This window comes from Mus caroli, chromosome 4, assembly GCF_900094665.2.
Source record: "Mus caroli chromosome 4, CAROLI_EIJ_v1.1, whole genome shotgun sequence".
Taxonomy (NCBI): domain Eukaryota; kingdom Metazoa; phylum Chordata; class Mammalia; order Rodentia; family Muridae; genus Mus; species Mus caroli.
In genome coordinates, this window is record NC_034573.1 from 4,980,029 (window position 1) to 4,999,994 (window position 19,966).

General features: G+C 42.7%; 1 protein-coding gene across 4 annotated transcripts in view; it reads left to right on the top strand.

Annotated features, from left to right (window-relative positions):
• Nucleotides 1-19,966, top strand: part of Chd7 (chromodomain helicase DNA binding protein 7) — a 176,754-nt gene that overhangs the window by 123,304 nt on the left and 33,484 nt on the right. For all 4 annotated transcript variants that reach the window (XM_029475873.1, XM_021160001.2, XM_029475875.1 and 1 more), the window contains exons 8-15: nt 6,676-6,790; nt 10,033-10,116; nt 11,434-11,571; nt 11,668-11,789; nt 12,109-12,352; nt 13,397-13,573; nt 17,610-17,753; nt 19,059-19,314. In XM_029475873.1, the coding sequence (XP_029331733.1) occupies nt 6,676-6,790; nt 10,033-10,116; nt 11,434-11,571; nt 11,668-11,789; nt 12,109-12,352; nt 13,397-13,573; nt 17,610-17,753; nt 19,059-19,314 (1,280 nt within the window). The remainder of the gene's footprint in view (nt 1-6,675; nt 6,791-10,032; nt 10,117-11,433; nt 11,572-11,667; nt 11,790-12,108; nt 12,353-13,396; nt 13,574-17,609; nt 17,754-19,058; nt 19,315-19,966) is intronic.

A 19,966-nucleotide genomic window follows, 5' to 3' on the forward strand; every position in this document is an offset into this window, starting at 1 on the left:
TTTTGGTTTTTATGGCTTCCACTGCATGATTGTCATGGATCTCTTCACTCTCCCACGTCTGTGACCTTATCAATAATGTCTTCCATTTTTGTAGTGATAGACAGCGCCACAGTGATTTTTCTCATGCATGTCTATATATATTTTGTATTGTTGGATTTTACCATCAGGGTGAATTCCTAAAAGAAGAAAATAGGATTGCTATATAAAGGCATAATGTAGTTTAAAATTTTCGTACATTTTATTTGTTTGTTTTGTGTGCACACATGTGAGGGTACATGCACATATGCCACTGCATGTGGTAGTAATCAGAGGACAGCTTTCTGGAGTCAGTGGGTACCAAGGACCAACTCCAGCTGCCTAGGGTTGGCAGGAAGCACTGTATCCCCTGAGCCATCATGCTAGCCCCTTGCTAGTGTTGAAAGATGTACCAAACTCCTGCATACAGAGTGTCCTCAGCCTTCCCAGCATGCTGTGCTGCCTTCTCAGTTTTGGTGACATTTATTAATGTTTTCTCTTGACCGTAAGAACACCATTTCATAACTTTATGACCATCTTTTGCTACATCTCTGGGTATGTATTTGCGCATGTTCCTATAACTCATTGTATTGGTTTGTAAGCTCTTTAGGCGTGAGGGCTATCCTCTCTTGGGCCAGAAGCCGCCAGGGATTGAGTTCACTGTGCTGTTGCCTTCTCATTTTCTTTTACTTATTACAGCATAAATTTTAAAGGCGAGATGGCTCAGCACTCATGTGCAAATCTGACAACCTGAGCTTGAACCCCAGATCCCACAAGGTTGATGAGAAAATCAACAGCAGAGAGTTAGTTTCTTACCAACAGTGCTGTCTGACCTCCACTGTGTTCCCATACCCCCAGTGCACTTAAGAGTTCTGTAGTTAGGTTTATCAGTCTTTTGTTGGAGCGGGCTTTCCAGTCATTCTTCCATATATTGCTGTGAAGGTAGAATTAGCCTGCGCTTTCCTCTAGCTTACCCATGTTTTTTTCTGCTTCAAAGCACGGTGTTTGGTGTTCATGCTTGTCAACCACAGAGGCCCATCCTGAGAAACACACCATCATTTAATTCCCTTATTGCGTGGATATCATGTCATGTCCTTAATTAGACCTAGATGGTTCCGGTCAGTCATTCAGTATGATGCTTTGATTCAGTCAAAAGGTAGGGTAAAGATGAACTGTCTAATGCTGTTGCTGTTGTACCATGGCTTGTGAGTAGAAGTTCACTCTAAATAATGGAAAGGATTGCATACCGAATGCATGGCTAGGAACGTGGTTGTTGTTGGCATTGTTATTACTGTATTTAACTAACTATATGTGCTATACTTTCATGAAGTTGGTAGCACAGTAAGTTTCTGCTTGTTACCACAAACACATGGGTTACGTACTGTTCTGTGACATTACAATATTTATATCACCTGACCATGGGAATTTTTTAGGTCCTTTATAAGATTATGGGATCACTGTCTGCCTCATACAAAGTCTGTCATAGAGCACAATGTTAGATGGCACACAACCACAGTTAAGTCTTTCCTTTTCACAGATATTTGAGATATACACCTTGTACAATATATCTACTTATATCTCTGTATCCTCTTTTTTTTTCTCTGTGTGTGTGTACATGTGTTTGCATGTAGGCATGCATATGAGTATGCATGTACATGTGGGTACATGCATATGGAAGCATTGGGAGCCTTCTTCAATCTTGTTTTACCGTATTCATTGCGTCGGAGTCTCAGCTGAACCCAGTACTCCCCTTTCTAGCTATCCTTGCCAGAGAAGGCTTTGTCTTGTGAGCTCCGGAATTACATGTCGGCTTCCATGCCCACCTGGCATTTATGTGTGTGTGTTTATTTTTTATTTTTTAGAAATCCAGACTCCCGAGACTCATGTCTTAGTGAGGGTTTAGTTAGTAACTTAGTTAGGCTGTGGCAGAAGTCAGCGCCTGCACTAGAGGCAGGAACTGCAGCACAAGCCATGAGGAACTGTTTCCCTGTGTTCCTCATGACTTGCTCAGCCTGCTTTCTCACAGAACTGAGTGCCAGCATCTCACAGTAAGCCGGGCCCTCCCACATCAACCAGAAGTCAAGAAAGCCACAACAGACTCTCTTACAGGCAATCTCATGGAGACATGTTCTTAACTGAGGTTTCTCGTCCCAGATAACTCTAGCTTCTGTCAGGGTGACAAACAGCAACACTAACAGAACAACCTCACAACAGACCCCATTCTTACTTGGTATACAAGCACATTGCTTATTAAATCATAACCCTGTCCTTTTCGTTCATCCCTGAGATATTCCAGTATTAAACATTCCAACTTACAAAGTCTCACACTATAAAAATGCAAATATTTTAAAAGTTTAGTATCTTTAAAATGTCCAGTCTCTTAAAAGCCTCTGTAAATATCCATTGGCTTTAAAATAGTCCAAACAGTCTTAATGGCCACACAGCTTCTGCGTGCTGACCTTGAGGAAGCAGTTCCAAGAAGACTTCACCTCTGTTGCCGGGCTCTTCTTTATCACAGCTAATCCATCAGCCCCAACCGACCAGAACTACAGATTCTTAATTCAAATACCAAACAGTGCAATAATGTTTAATGGGCTCTCAAACCTCCCACTGAAATTTCACAGGCCAGGTCTCCATCATCTGCATAGCTTTCAGTGGTCTTATCTTCCAGGCTCCCATAGAACAGCTCAGTGAACTCTTGAGCACTTTGTGGTTTCTCCATCTCAGAATGCACCTATTACCACACTCCTCTTATAAACCACATGGCCAGGTCTGTCACAGCATACCCCACAGCCTGGTGCCTGTATCTGTCTTAGTTAAGGCTTTTGTTGCTATGGTAAAATACCATGACCAAAAAAATGACTTAGCAAAACATCCATTACTGCGGGGAGCCAAGGCAGCACTATGGAGGCAGGAGCTGATGCAGAGGCCATGGAGGGATGCTGCTTCCTGGCTTGCTCCTCTTGGCTTGCTCAGCCTGCTGTCTTATAGCACCCAGGACCACCCAGCCATAGATGGCATTGCCCAAAGGTCAATCTTTGGAAGTATTTTCCTAACTGAGATTCCCTCTTCCCAAATGACTCTAGATTGTGTTCAGTTGACAAAAAAAACAAAACAAACAAAAGCAGAAGAGCTTGCATGTTGAGTTAACAGACTAATTAGAAGAGGGCTGAGGCCTGGACGACCTCCTGTGGTCAATTTCTCTCTCCGTGTCTCAGCACCGGCTTCCTCGGGAGCTGTCTAGTGTAGTTTAATATCTGGTGTGTTTCCTAGATGCTCCCTGTTTTTTAGTGTTTCTGTGGGTCTTGTTGCATATTTATTATTAACAAGCAATCTTCTGTGAACTTGTGTAGTTCCACGATTATTTTTCTCTTCACTGAATTACACTTACAAATTTATAATTTAGAATATTGACTTTGTACTGTATAGAAAGCCTACAATCCTTTTAGTTGGTTCAGCTCTATGTTTGTGACTTTTTTTGAGTGTGTAGACATTTCATTACGCACATTTGTACAGTTTGTGTTAAATTCATAGCTAAATCCTTTGTCTTTGGCGCTGCTATGAAAGAAGTTTTATGCAAATGTAATGCCCTCTCATTGGCTGCTTTTGTGAATGATGTCTACTTATTAACTCCATCTGCCAACTTACTTTCTTTTACATTACTGAATTGCTTTATTCTTTGAATTTGTTTTCTGAACTGTTAGTGGGTTTTGTGTGTGTGTGTGTGTAATCATTTAGTCTGCAAGTAGAGATAGTTTATTTAATGGCATTGGTGCCTACATGATATTGTATAATAGTGGGTATCCATATCTTCCTTACCCCTGACCTTTGTGGAAAAGTCCGTGCTGCATCTCTTGTCTGATAAGACCTAGCTTCATGTGTAAAGCCTATATCTTAATTATGTTCATAAAATAGCAATAGATTCCAAGCATCCTGAACTTTTTTATTAGATATTTTCCTCATTTACATTTCAAATGCTATCCTGAAAGTTCCCTATACCCTCCCCCCNCCCCCCGCCCTGCTCCCCTACCCACTCACTCCCACTTCTTGGCCCTGCCATTCCCCTGTACTGGGGCATATAAAGTTTGAAACACCAAGGGGCCTCTCTTCTTTCTACTGATGGGCGACTAGGCCATCTTTTGCTACATATGCAGCTAGAGACACAAGTTCTGGGAGTACTGGTTAGTTCATATTGTTGTTCCACCTATAGGGTTGCAGACTCCTTGGGTGCTTTCTCTAGCTTCTCCATTGGGGGCCCTGTGTTCCGTCTTGTAGACGACTGTGAGCATCCACTTCTGTATTTGCCAGGCACCGACATACCTCATACGAGACAGCTAAGTATCCTGAATTTTAAAACAGCTTCTGTAAGTGTTAAATTTCAAGCAATGTTGAGCACCAATAGGAATAATTGTGTGACTTTTCTCCTTAGACATATATCAACATTGTTTACTTTAAAATAGATTTTCTAACACTCAGCTAACTCTATTATTACTGTAGTAAATCTTACTTTCTTGTTGGTTTTTTTTCTTCCTCTCTTCTCCCGATCTGGGGGTGGGAGAGACTGTCTGTCAGATGACAGCCTGCAGGAGTTGGTTCTTTCCTTTCACAGTGTGTGTTTCAGGGATTGAACTCAGGTCATCAGACTTGGTGGCAAGCATCCCTTACCACTAAGCCCTCTTGCTGGCTCATCTGCTGTCTTCTTAAAGCAGTATGGGGCATTTGCTAGCATCTTACTTAGAACCCTTCACTAACATGTGGAAATAGGCGTAACTAATTTCCCTTTTGTACCATCTTTTTCAACATTACATACAAATATTATTTAAGTCATTTCTTTAGAAAACTGTCTTGAAATGAAGGTTTGTTTTGCAAAGTAACTGCAAGCCATGTTTTTCTAAGGCTTCCCTGAGGTTATTTAATAGTTTATTTTTCTCATAGTGACCCCTCCATGAACATTTGTCTCGTTTTCAGTGCTAGCTAGTCTGTGAGAAAGAGTTCTTCTGCTTTGTTCCTTAATGAACAAGAGATGCAGGCAGCCTTTGACTGTTTCCTTCTTCTTCTCCCTGCTTGAGCCTCCATGAGTTATCAGTGTCAAGGGAGAAAGTGGAGTTTCTGACGGAAAATTTCAGATAGCAGGTGGCAGAGCAGGGCCAGCCTATGCCAGCCCATGTGCTTGTGTCCAGCTTGGAGCCTTTCTGGTGGCCTCATATGTCTTTGTCCCCTTCTCAAGGCAAAAATGTTAACTGCCCATGTGTTTCTTCTGTCAGTTACCCTGGAAGTCTGGAGTAGGTTACTTGTGTACTAGAAGTTTGTCCAAGGTGAAAGCAGACAGTACAGTAGCTGTTACCTTACTATTTATGATGACTATTTGCTTCTTGATGTATGCACATTTGGTCTGTTTTCTGCGTATATGTTGGGAGTTAAATGAATTGATATTTGTGTGAGGCATTTCTGCTTAAAATACTTTTGTCTTTCAATTAACTTTAGTGTTTAATCAACTGTACATTTGAAAATACATATTAGGACATAAATATCAATAGAAAAGGGTTTCGAAAGACTCTGTAATCACCACTTAATCTGTGTGCTGCAGTGTCTTGATGCTAGAAGAGTCATAGATCCAAGTATGTCCCTTTCTTCCTTTCTTAAAGATGATGGGGCTGGAACCCAGAACTTTGCACATGCTTGTAATATGGTCTGCTACTGAGCTACATCCCTGGCCCTTCGTGTTTTGAAGAAAGGATTTTTCTGTGTCACCTAGACTGATCTTGAACGTACTCTTGTCTTGCCTCTGCATTCCAGGTGCTATGATTTTAGGCTTGGGACCCATGTACTTAGTACCAACTTTTTAATGTCGTCACCGGAAAGAAAAACAAGGTGATGGTAGCTATTAGGGGCAGTGATGGGTAGATGGGGCAACACAGTGCCAAAATATCAAGTAGCACAAAGAGGCACAGCGTGGAAGGTGTTGTTCTTCTAAGTCTGGTGCAAGCAGAAGGGAGGATCAGAGGATGTTCAGGTCCAGGTTAAGGAAGGAAAACCGTCTAAAGGGAGACATTGTTTCAAGCTCTTAGGAACACAAGCTAATGACAGGAATGATAGTTGAGGGTCATGGGCTGGAGCCAGAGCTGCACCGTCACTCTTGGTGGCTAGTCGTGCTGTGAGTTGGGGACCTACTACTCGCTTATCCCCAAAGGAATTGAGGCTTTAAATTTAAATTATTTTAACTTGATAAAACCCTTTTATTTCTCAAAGTTAAAAGGCTCAAAACATTTCATAATTAAGGGTACCCTGTAGTGCTCATTGTTTGATACTGACATGTAATCTGTTAACTTAGGAAAACAATTTGTTATTGGGCTGTTTTCTGTTTGCTTGTTAGCTTTTAAGTTTTTGGGTTTTTTTTGTTGTTGTTGGTTTTTTTTTTTTTTTTTTTTAATGGGTAATGGATAAAGCCCAAGGCTAGGCAGATAGCAACTTTCAGTACTATTACATTACTGATTCTCGTTTATTTTCAAATGTTAGTAGCTATACTGGATGCTTGGCATTATCCATTATCATTAAGTAGGTGTGTATGTGTGTGTGTTCTCTTTTGATGATTTTTTTAGTAAGACATAAATTAGATGATTTCTTTCTAAATGTTTTAAGAGTATTCCTTTCCTGTTCCAGCTCCTATCTTCATTGTCAGTGGGCGTCAGTAGAAGATCTGGAAAAAGACAAGAGAATTCAGCAAAAGATAAAACGGTTTAAGTCAAAACAGGGCCAGAGCAAATTCCTTTCAGAGGTATGAACTAACCTGATTAGATTTTGAATTTTGAAATGTTTTCTTTATCAAAATATTCCAGAGTTTGAATTTTAGGACTTTCATCTGTTAACAAAGCCTGTTTTGGCACTGTGACTTGCACACTGGTTAACTGGTTTGACACTGTGACTTGCACACTGGTTAACTGGTTTGGCAATGTGACTTGCACACTGGTTAACTGGTTTGGCACTGTGACTTGCACACTGGTTAACTGGTTTGGCACTGTGACTTGCACACTGGTTAACTGGTTTGNTGTGACTTGCACACTGGTTAACTGGTTTGGCACTGTGACTTGCACACTGGTTAACTGGTTTGGCACTGTGACTTGCACACTGGTTAACTGGTTTGGCACTGTGACTTGCACACTAGTTAACTGGTTTGATACTGTGACTTGCACACTGGTTAACTGGTACTGCTGGAATTTGTAAACAGGAAATTTCTCATTCTTCCTGTTGGCTTTGTCTAGAAAACGCTGGTTCTTATGACATGTGCAAATAGCAGTGGTTAATATTGTACAATGAGAATGCAGCCGAGAAAGGAACAAAGTAAGCAGACAGAGGTCTGCAGAGAGCAGGGCAGAAGCTTCAGTATGGAGGGGTTTTAGGCGATGGGGATACGTAGCCAGTGGTGGTTGCTCAAGTTTGTGCCTCTTAGCAAGGTCACGAACAGATGCTGTGCCATTGAGCAGAGGGTAGGCAGCATCTCCTGCCCTTGTCCTCTTTGCCCTCGGTTATTAGGTAAAGATAGACAGAGATATCTAACCTTCTCTGAGGAGAGGACCAGCTCCTTGACATGGTCAGTTATGTCTCAGAGATGCTTTTACAAGCTGCTTAGCTGGCTCTCTGGACTCGAGGTCACTAACTTATGTTCAAATACAAGACAAGAAGATTTAGAAACCAGCAGCTCTCTAACTTTGAAGGAGCTTACTTGATGGTTTCTTAGCTGTTCTCCAGAAAGTGTTAGCCAGGCCCAAGCATGTTGCTTGCAAATGTGAGTCTGTGGGGTTTGTTCCTTCCACACCGACAGGGGCAAAGGCAAAAAGGAAAAAACTAAAGACGTAACTGCACGTAAGCTGGTGAAGGATAGGGTTGTGAAATGCTCCTACTGGTCAGCCTTTCAGGTTTAGCCTTTTGTGGAGAGGAGGAGGAGGAAGAGATGGAAGAGTCGAGAGTCTCAGGTCACGTGTGTGCTTTCCTGGAGCATGTTCAGGGTACCTGCAGGCAAGCAGGCAGGCAGCCTAGGATACCTGGTCTCAGCCTCCTGCCCTGCTGTCGTCTCAATAGCAGTGAGTGCTTGACACTGGGGGGCTCAGGCTCCTGAGTGTGACTCAGATCTCTCACCTGGGAGAATGTTAGCAAGGCTTTTTTTTTTTTTTTTTTTTTAAGAGTAGTCTGGAAAATAAACCTGTGTGTTTCTATTTCCTGTGCCCCTTTTAATGAAAGTTAAGCTAAAATGTTGAGATACTGGGTGACCAGCATCAGCAGAGAGAGAACCCATGTGTACTGTTGACCTTCTGTGAGGCGCAGCAGGGGGGAAACCAGGAAGCTCTGTGGGCTTTCTCTGTCTGTAAATCAGGGCCCTGTTCATTCAGTTCACCTGGACTCTGGCTCCTATATTCACTCCTTAGGGAACTGTGCCTGGCACTAATATACAGCCTGTTTCTCTGAACATGCTGTCCACATGTCACTTGCATCCAGGATGCAAAGCACCCTGGTAAAATGGCAACTGAGAAATCTTGGTTCTATCTGGAATGAGGGTTAGCAGAAAAGAATACAGCTCTGTGCACCCTTCCCTGATTCTGTCTAGGATCTCTGGCTATGGCTGCTATTGCAGTCTTTGCTGAAGCTTAGCCTTCCTGACTCTTCTGAACCTACAGTCTACTCAGAAATAACATCTAGGACAGGAAGCCCATCATATGCCTGATGCCACAGAGCACTGGAAGAGGGTGTAGGAGAGAACAAATTGGGTATTGGCTATAAAAGCTCATGCTGGAAAGACAGTGGTCTTACAGAGGGCTTTTGCCATCCAGGACTAGTTTGTGGAGTATTTTTACGGCTTGTGTTGTATATAAATAATATGTATGTGCTAATTGCCTAAATCCAGCAGCTTTGGCAAAGCTAAATTCATCAGAACGTTAACACTGCCGTGGTGTAGTCTTTTTCTTACCGCTCACCTCTGAGGAAAAACGGAAGGCAGCAGAGGCACATTTGTGTGTGTGTGTTGTTTGGTTCATAGTTTATAATCCAAAGCACCCAGGGTGGACATTTTAAGTGGGTACAATAGCCAGAGTGACAGAGAATGAGGTCTAATTGACTCTAAGCTGCCTTTTGCATGTAAGCATTACGGAGTGTTAACTGAGCTATTCTACAGCACATGTGACTGTGCGTCTTTGTTTCTGACTAAGATCAGAACCTTCACAGATGTAGGTTTCTTAAAGTCTGACGTGGCCTTTAGCTTTCATGGGAGCAGCAGTCTGCTCTTCCATATGAACCATAATCTGCTTGAACCGTATTCTAGCCCCGTAGTCTTTCTAAACAAACAGTATTACTCTGCTCTTGTAAACATTGTGAGGATATTGGTTAAATTAGTTAAGTAACTGTGTTTCAGGTTACTTTGGACTCTTCTACCTAAACACTCAGCATTCAGTACAGTTAAGTTATTGGAATGTTTAAGATTAATGGGACGACTGCTATTCTATGTGAGGTGGTGATATCGGTTGGCAAAGATTTCCAACCATCCCGACCCTGCTCACAGACCAGTGTGAGACCTGCTGATTTCAGGGTTGGTGGCTTATGCTAACATTCTGTCCGTGGTGCTGTGCAGCGTTCTGAGATGCGCTCGCTAGGACGTACCGTGTGTGGCTCTGACTCCTCACTGCAGGCTGTACTTTCAAGAATGCTAAATGTATTGCATGCCATAGGCCTTTTGGATTGCCCATTAGTGAATTGTAATTTCACACTTCATTTGAAATATTCTTAAACATTCCCTCACAGTAGAAGGTTTCACACAGTAATTAAAATACTCAGTTAACAAAGTCTGAGAAGTTTGATTTCCTCACGGGGAGTGATTTTGCTAAATTGTAGCATTTCAATTAATATAATAAAAGATGTCAAATACAAATTTTGTGTTGCTGTGACCCAAAATATTGCCTAGTGAGAAGTGAAATGCCGTTTCTCTGGAGAAAGGAGCGAAACTCTAAGCCTTTTTTTCCTTCCTGGGAACAGATTGAGGATGACCTGTTTAATCCAGATTATGTGGAAGTTGACCGGATAATGGACTTTGCACGTAGCACAGATGACCGGGGCGAGGTAACAGAGATCATTTGTGTTACCCTGGGTGGCTCACATGTGTTAACAGAAGGGACAGAATCAAGGTCTCAGCCTGGTCAGAGCCTCCACTACCAGGCTTCTAGTCTGTGCTTAACTGAAACATAATGATTTGTAATTAGTTTTGTGACTTAATAGGGCTTAATAGTGTGTATGTTCCATCTGAATAGTTTCACTTTTAAGTGGTTTTCAATCCGTTTAACTGCATTAAAATGTCATAATTCTATGCTGATCAGTAAGGACCTCCACAGACTTTGTATACATTTGTCCTGTGGCACAAAGTTCCCCTGTGGAATTGATAGCACCCCTGTAGTGGATAACAGAGAGTTTAATATTAGTTGGCACTGCACACCCTTAGCGACTCTAGTGGCCTTCACTTAGTAGGTGCTTTGAGGGTAGTAGAAATGACTTCTTATTGAGACCCCCAGACCTGGCTTCCTTGTGTTTTCATGAGCTTTGGTGTTCCCAGCCTCTCTGTGGAACTGCACTGTCTGCTTAAGTGCACAGCTCTTGCTTGGCTTGAGGCAGCCTCCAGGAATCATTTCCTTTTACTCTAAACTTGTGTAATGAAACTTGCAGTGTTTCAAAGACTCTGGGATGCCCTCCTCACATTTGCCTTGGTTGCTTGTTCTTAAAACCACTGTCCGAGAGCAGATTTACATTGTCAGCAGATAATTTTGGCAAATCAGTGTACCTTGATCGTGACCTGAAGATCAACAGAACCAAGTCTTCCCTAATGGAGCCAACAATTCTCCTTCCCTCAAGGAGAATTCCCACTGACTCAGAGCACCCAAAATATTTCCCCTTCAGTCTTCCAGAGCTCGGTCACATTCACATTGTAAAGTGACTGAGTGCAAACAGTATATAATCTTTCCCTTGAAGAAAAAGCTTGATTTGTGTAATAAACTTGTCTGTTTTCCACTCTTCAGGCAACTATTCAGTTATGTAAACAAATCGCTTACGATAATAAATCCAAGTCATGTAATTGAGTAATTAGATTACATAAAAATTAGCCTTTGATTTGGCTTTTTGGTATTCATTAGCTACTCCTTAATATTTGGTCATGAACCAATGATTCAGATAAAAAGCTCATTTTTTTTCTGTTAATAACTAATAATCCACTTTCTAGAGTACACTGGAAATGACCACTTTCAGTGCTTAGAGTTTTAAAATGTGGGCAGTTGAGTCTTCCCAATGCTGGGGGTTGTCTTGGTCAGGGAAGCAGAGCTCATGTCTTTTCCTGAATATATAGTATTTGGTCAAATGACTTTAGTTCTGATTTGTTTGAACCTGGCCCAGCCTGTGATTCACTATCTGGTGAAGTGGTGCTCACTCCCTTATGAAGACAGCACATGGGAGCTGAAGCAGGACATAGATCAAGCAAAGATCGAAGAGTTTGAAAAACTCATGTCCAGGGAGCCGGAAACCGAGCGGGTGGTAAGGACTGGCTCTCGGGAAAGGGTTTGATTTGGGCATAGCATAGTGGTGTAGTCACTGAGAAACCACTAATGGCATCTACTATATTTGGAACAGGAACGACCTCCTGCTGATGACTGGAAGAAATCGGAGAGTTCCAGGGAGTATAAAAACAATAACAAACTCAGGGAATACCAGTTGGAGGGAGTAAACTGGCTACTTTTCAATTGGTACAACATGTATGTAAACATGCTTCTTTTTACTTTCAATAAATGCTGTAGCTCATATCCTTTGTGGTATTAAGAATATAAATTTTAATGCTGTAATACGTTTTTAAAATTCAACTGTTGGAATATACTTAATTTATTCACCAAATTAATCAACAGATCTATGTAGAAATAATATCTGTTTGTTAGGGACTTTTCTTTGAGATATATTTTGTTGAACTAAGAAAATAGCTAAGGTGGTATGGGGTATGCATTTATGGAGTGTATACTCTGTAAAAAGAGAGTGACAGCTGATAATCACGAAGCTTTCCTGTCCTTTTCTTTCCTAAAGGCGAAACTGCATTTTAGCAGATGAGATGGGTTTGGGAAAAACGATCCAGTCCATTACGTTTCTCTATGAGATATACTTGAAAGGAATCCATGGCCCCTTTTTAGTAATTGCCCCATTGTCCACGATCCCCAACTGGGAAAGGGAATTCCGAACCTGGACGGAGTTGAACGTGGTTGTGTACCATGGGAGCCAAGCCAGCCGTCGGACCATTCAGTTGTATGAAATGTACTTCAAAGATCCCCAGGTAAAGCGGTGGGGTGTGACCCCTGTGCATGTTGTGTATGTTTTAGAGGGCTGATGACTCGGATCTCTATGACCTGGGGATAGAAGCCTTGGTTTCCCTTACTTGAGAAACTTGCTTGAGATTTCTTCTCCAATGCATGTTTGCACAATTGTCCTTAAAGAGTAACTTAACATTTAAGACCACAAACTCTCTAACATATTAGTAACCTAGTTCTATTTTGTATGCCTAAGACAATGCCACACAAAAAAAAATAATACTAAAATGTGACCAGGAGGGACATTTTATTGTACAATGATCAGAAGTGAAAAAGTCATCAAGTATTGTAAAACTCCAAGTATGCCACAGAGGAGGGATTTAGTGCTTTGCTCGTGTGAGAATTGTTCTAATCTTGTCTTGTAGTTACCTGCTTGTAATTATTACCTCTTACTGGCAGTAAAGCATTATGCATGCAGGATAGGGGATGGTATATGCTAAAACATGTGTAATCTTTAAGTAGTAGAGGCTGTTGTAGAGTTGGAAACAATATAAAGTGTGACCTATAGTTAAAAGATTAAAAAATATTCAAATCTGTTTTTATCTTTAGATTTAGAAATTATAAGGCTCATCCTCTTTGGATTCTTTTTTAAATTTTGAATATTTTGGTATTTTACAGAAATGTTTTTAAAAAGAAAAGAAAAAAATTAAGTTAGAGAAACTTGAAAAAAAAATAACGTTGCCTCAGTATTGAATTTCCTGTTAGGTTCTGTGGGCTGTGACTAGACTGGAGCACTTAATGTCACTTTATTCATATGTGCTCTCTAAGGAAATTTGACCCCAAATTTTTCTAGTACTTCACCAGTTTCTTTTTAAAAGGAAATGTTTCAAAATCCTATTTTAACTAAAATAACTGTAACCAGAAAACTTGACAACAGAATGTGCTACCTAAAATACAGAGGTCTCCAAAGGGTTAAATACATATATTTTAGAAGCCTTTTTATGCTCAAATGTAGGAACATAGCCAGTCCTGTGAAACAACTCTCATGTGCTGTGCCCCTCCCCCCCCAGGGTCGAGTGATAAAGGGGTCCTATAAGTTCCACGCCATCATCACTACATTCGAGATGATTCTGACGGACTGTCCTGAGCTGCGCAATATTCCCTGGCGCTGTGTGGTCATCGATGAAGCCCACAGGCTGAAGAACAGAAACTGCAAGCTGCTGGAAGGGCTGAAGATGATGGACTTGGTTAGTGACCGTGGCTGCTGCCGTTGAGTCCCTGCACTGTTGCCTTGGTCTCTGAGTGTGCTGCCTTCCTGACTGCTGTCTGCTGGCATCTCAGCAGAGCATAGTCATGATAATTTGACCAACATCAATTTCAAATATTTGCCATGTCATTAACTGTTGGGCCAAGCCTTGCCTCCGCGATGACAGGCCACCTACATTTCCCAGCACGTGTTTTTGCTCCAGTGAGGGCAGTTGTACATGCACACTGTTGGTTAGTTGGCTGGGACATCTGTTCAGTTTCTGCAGATGCTGAGAAGTTTGGAATATTGAAGGCCTCACATTTGCTCTGGGGTTTTAAACCACACTTATTTTATTTTCCCAAAGAAATAGCCACGCCTTCCTACTTTGGTAAAGATTTTTCTTTTCTGTAGGAATAATTATCAGTGACATGTTGTAAGAATAGCAGGATTTTGTTATTTGTTATGCCTGCTGCTGTGTGTACAATCCTCTGATAGAAGTTGCTACAGCTCTTCTGTCCTTGAATTCCTTCTCGATCCATAGTTTTCAAGTTAGTATGGCCATTTGTTTGTCCCCTCCCTCCCCCCTTCCCCTCCCCCTCTTGCATGGATCTGCTTGTGTGTTGAGGTTGCACACATACCATGGTGTACTTGTGGAAGTGAGGGTACCACGTGGGTCTCCCTACTGTGTGAGTTCCAGGGAGTGAATTCGGGTTTTCAGAACTTTTACCTGCTGAGCCAGCTCACCAGCCCAGCTTCTCATTTTTAATGTACATTTGAAAAAGAATTGTTATCCTGTAGAATGCAGTGGCAGAGTTGAGAACTTCTGTAGCTGTCTTGCTATTGAGAGTGGATGATGGGAAGGAACCTTCTGCTGTTTCAGGGCTGTACATGGTTTCCTAAAGACTGGACCTGCTGAAGAGAACCTCAGAGCTCTCTGTCACAGCTTTTGCAAGGGTTTGGCCTAACCAGCCATTCTTTTAATTACAAACAGCGAAATCTGATTTTGCTTAAATGAAGAATATTGACTGATTTTTTTTTCTTCCTACTTAGGGTAGCATTTCCCATTTTTCTATCAAATAAACAGCTTATTAACAAGGTCCTAGATCTTTTGGAACGCAGTTCACCAAATTTGATAGCCAGTCGGCAAAGCAGCATGAGCATTTAGAAAACCAGAGAAAGTCCTTGACTTGGGTTCTGGAGATGGAAGGACTCGTAGCTGGCTCCGGTTTCCCTGAGTGATACTCTAGCAGTGCAGGGAAGTAATCCGTTCTTTGCAGGGAAACACAAATGTTCAGGACCTCTCTCTCTGTCTTCAGAGCAGAGGTGTGCCTTCACGGTCACCCAAGAGACAGGCTGTTTCTGAAGGCTTTAAAGTCATGGGGCTGAGCTTGCCCTAAGTTGTACTCTGTTGTTAGTTTACAGGTCTCAAAATAGTAGCTTCTCATTGTAAAATACTCCTTAGTTAGTGAGAGAAATGTACTTAACTTCTCTCAACATCAAAACATTTACTTGCTTTTGAGGTATTGTAGAAATTACTCTTTTATTAATGGATTAGAATCTGGCATAGCAGTAACTTTTCCGTTACATATCACAATATTTATTTACGTTTTTATGCATAATAGCACATAGGAAAATTATAATGTTCTCTTCACTGAGCTAGACAGGTAGGGTGAGGCTGCCCCTCGAAGTGGGAGACCAGTCCTGGGGTTCTGTCTGTCATAGCCAGTGTGCCTGTAGCGTTTAAGATAATGTACTCAGAATCTCTAGTGTCCTATCTCAGAAGAGATGTTTTTAAGGTGGAAGATATTATTGTTGTTCAAGGCCAAAATGTCCTTGTATTGATGCAGCTGAGAATAGCTGACTGCTTGGTGCTTAAGTCCTAACTTCAATGTCATTTGAGCCTATTCTCTTGCCAGAGTTACCTAGTGAGGAGCAGCGCCGTCCAGCCTGCTGTAGGCCTTAGGGATGCTGATCCTTAGGCTAGACTGGCAGGGGTAAGCACATGCTTAGTGAAGATGACCTGCAAGCCAGAAGGGAGGATTACTGGGTGTCTGCCTCTGCTCTGTAACGAGAGACATGGAGCTGTGTTGGGGGTGATCATGGTTGACAACATCCTCAGTAAGAGCTCTGAAAGGAAAGCCCTTGACAAAGAGGGGCATCCTGAAGTTGTTAGAGGCCATTGACTCTGTTGTCTCCTCATTCATTGACAGGAGGCTTCACACAAAAATGTGTTGCTAAAGCGAAGTTAAGTACACTTTGTCCATTTGCACTAAAGAAAGCAATCATGTTTTCAAGGCAGGTGCAGTTCTACCTACCCATTGAACTGGAGGCCGTAGTGCCCAGTAGCCCAAGACAGGAGGGGTCCTTTGCTCAAATAAGTTTCCTTTGAAATGTGCACACCTAAAAGTTTGTAATTTCTAAGTTAAGTGCTCAGACCTTAAGCTCGTGAGGAAGGAGATGAGATAGCTCTGAGACAGTCAACACAGCATGGCCACTGTTCCTTCACTGCTGCGATTCTCCCCTTGGTCCGTGATGACACTTTCAAACGCTCTTGGATAAAGCCATTCAGGACTTTGGCTAATCAGAGATCACAGCCGGTGAAACTTAAATAGTCTAGAAGACCTTGAACTCATTTGCAGATTGCACAGGCTTTGTGAGCTTAGTAATGATGATAAGCCACTCATCTGCTTTAGTCAGAGACTTTTACAAGAGAGGTAGAAACCAGAACAAACCCATCAAACTGCTTCACCTCACTTTTAAAGTGCTTCACTGACTGATAGGCCTGGGAGAGATTGCTCTTACTTAGATTATGTCACTAGGGTTCAATGAGTACATGCTCTGTGTGGTCAGCTTTCAAGTTAAACCAGAATCTTATTTTGAAATTACTGCATGGCTGCAGTCACTTCCTAAAGTAAATTTGTGTTGTGCACCAGGAACCCAAACAAAGAAGAAAATAGTAAGGCTTTTAAAATTTGAAAGCTCGGGTCTAAGGACGTAGTTCAGTTGGCAGAGCCTAATGATCACCAAACAATGCACTGGTTTGACCCAGCCCACAAAGCACTGCATAAAACCTGGCACGGTGATGCATTCCTTAATCTCAGCACCTAGAAGGTGAAGGCAGGAGGGTCATAAGTTCAAGTCCATCATGGGACACGTGAGACCCTGTCTTAACTTTTTCTTTTTAAGGACCTGGAGGAAAGGTGAGAGGAGAAATTGCAGTCTGGATGTAATGTATGAGAGAAATAAATAAGTGAATGAATGAATGATATCATTGTAGATTTAGATCAATTTAAAAGGCTTCCTTATGTTGAATGAGAGAATGGTAAGTAGTAGGTAGGTAGGTAGGTAGGTAGGTAGGCATCTCTGTTGCTTATGTTGAAATAGAAAGAGAAGGCTTGGTTGATCAAGGGCTGGAGGAAGGTGGGCACAAGTGGGAACTCTGGTTGAAGCAATGGCTAATGTGTTTCAAAGACACAAAATTAGAAAAGCGTTGGATTAAAAAAAAATGATTGTGGTGTTTAAAACTAAGCCGACCACTCTGCTAGTTGAAAATTTTTGCCAAACAAAATGGTTTTCCACGTACTGTTGCTGTTTGAAGCATCTCTTTTGTCTCTGTCATGAGTCAAGCAGGAAGCAGATGGAAAGGTGAGAGTCCTGCTGATGTAGAGAACAGAAAGGAGCGTGTAACCGAGTCTGGGGACTTCAGGGGAAAACTAACTACACAGAGAAAAAAGAAATCACTGAGATTGGGAGACTTAGAAAACCCTCATCCTTAAATCTCAACCTTGCAAACTCGGAAGAAACAGGGGCAAGCCCTCCAGAGTTTGCTGCGGTGTTCTCTGTGTCTGCCGGCCCTGCACCAGGAGCCATGTCCATGTGTGCCTGGATCTTTGTCTCTGCTCTGAGTTCTACACCTTGTGTGCGTGCTGACCCACCACAGTGCACAGAAATAGACGATAGAGAGAGAGAGGAAAGTGTTAGCACCGAGAGACTGTTCTGTTCCTGACTGGCAAGTTGTTTTCTTCATGCTCTTCCAGGAACACAAAGTGCTGCTGACGGGGACCCCGCTGCAGAACACTGTGGAAGAGCTCTTCAGCCTGCTTCATTTCTTGGAGCCAAGTCGCTTCCCTTCAGAAACAACCTTTATGCAAGAATTTGGTGATCTGAAAACGGAAGAGCAGGTACTTGACCCCTCTGAGTTGCCTTTCAGCCATGACACTGAAGATGAACTTGTGAAATGGCCAAGATTTTTGGTCTTTGCAAATTGTAAAAAGTAAGGGTTGTGTTGTAATAGTTACCACCCCGGCAAAGAGCTTTGTGGTTCCTTCTCTAGGACTTGAAGTCATCATTACAAAGTTGATCTCTTCTTGTTTCCTTCTCCCGCACCCGACCCCCGCCCTCAGAAAAGCCCATTGAGTTTTTATCGTGTGGTTACTTTACAAAGGCGACTTTTAGAGGTCTTTGTGCCGTTTGGGTTAGTTTTCTGCAGGGTGTACATCACAGGTAGTGTCAGAAACCCCTAGGGTTTACAGAACCACCTGTCCACTGGAATTTTGGGTCCTTGGTCTCATTGCTGAATCATACTGCTTCAAGCCTATTTTTTTTTTTTTTTTTTTTTTTTTGGTTTTTCGAGACAGGGTTTCTCTGTGTAGCCCTGGCTGTCCTGGAACTCACTTTGTAGACCAGGCTGGCCTTGAACTCAGAAATCCACCTGCCTCTGCCTCCCAAGTGCTGGGATTAAAGGCGTGCGCCACCACGCCCGGCAAGCCTATTTATTTACCTTTCAGAATTAGAGGTGCAACTACCCCACTGGATTCCTGAAAGAAATCAGAGGGCTTGTGTGTGAGAAGCACTCGGCACCTGTAGGCACTCGTGTGGAGCATCCTGTCAGTGAGGCAGCAGAGACCCACACCCCACTAATTTTAAAATAAATGCATTAGTAAGCTCAGAATCTTGGACTTGTTTGCCCACTCTCCAGTCTCCTGGCGCAAACCTCCTGGTTGAGCTTGCTGTTTTGTTTCTCTTCTGTACTAACAACAGAACAGTGCCATCAGTGGGCGAGAGGGAGACTCCTGCTCAGTTTGCTCATTGATGCAGAGTAGTACCCTCCAGCGCCCTCACCCTCGCTCTACCTCTTTCCACAAAGGAAGGGAAGCATAGAGTCCCCTGACGTTGCTCCTGACCTCTTCCTGTCCATCCCCAAAAGGATGGGAAACTAAACAAATACCCCTCCCCCAACACGCGCTTATAGTTTCTCAAGCCCCTCAGGTGATTCAGGAGTTCTCAATAGGTAAAGGTTTCTCTCTGACACAAGCGACAACTCACAATTTAGCTCCTTCACATTCTTCCTAGGCTTCAAAGAACTGAAGATGGATATTAAATAAATAAGACAGCCTTCCCTTTTTTTTTTTTTTTTTTTTAATGCCAGGATGTTTTAACACGCAAGTGAATGGAGATACCAGTATTGACTTGAGGTCCTTTTTTAGGTGCAAAAACTACAGGCTATTCTAAAGCCAATGATGTTGAGACGCCTGAAAGAGGATGTAGAAAAGAACTTGGCCCCCAAAGAAGAGACTATTATTGAAGTTGAGCTAACAAACATTCAGAAGAAATATTACCGAGCCATCCTTGAGAAGAATTTTACATTTCTTTCCAAAGGTGGTGGACAAGCTAACGTACCTAACCTTTTAAACACTATGATGGAACTGAGAAAATGCTGCAATCATCCCTACCTAATCAATGGTAAGCCTGCTCACCCACCCGCCTGGGCTTGTTACTGCGGAGGTCAGAGATCGGTCGGTCGGTACAGGCTTCAGAAGCCCCCGCTGCCCGTGCCGAGGCTCTCCCAGTGACCGTCCTGTCCGCTCCCAGGGCGTGCTCCCAGGGGGTTATCCCTGTGTGTGGTTGCTGAGGTTGGTAGCCAGTGCTCCCTGAAAGCACCGCGCCACCACACATCGCCTTCATCTGAAAGTGGGTATTTGCACCACAAGTAGATGTCAGCAGGGCCAGGCCAGCGGCTAAAGCCCTGCCTGTGAGGTGTTCTTGAAGGAGTGGTGTGCTTGATTCCAAAGCACTTAAGAGCATCTCCCTGTGGGCGGCACCCGTGGAATCTGAAGGCCTTCAGGGAGTGTCCCCTGAAAATGGGAAGGGGTTTGAAAGTTTGGATCACTGTATTGTCCCTGTTACTGAGAAGGACTTTATAACCTTGATGTTTTCTACTCCACTCCCGTGGGTTAAATGCCTTACACACTTCCAGAAACTGTTAAGGAGATGTGTCCCCTGCCTGTGTGAGCACAGCCAGTAGGGACGTAGGGGGCGCTACCTCTGAGATGCAAGTCTCAGAGGAAGATGGTGTATGAGACCAGGATTTTGCCAGGCAGGACTAGAAAAAGGT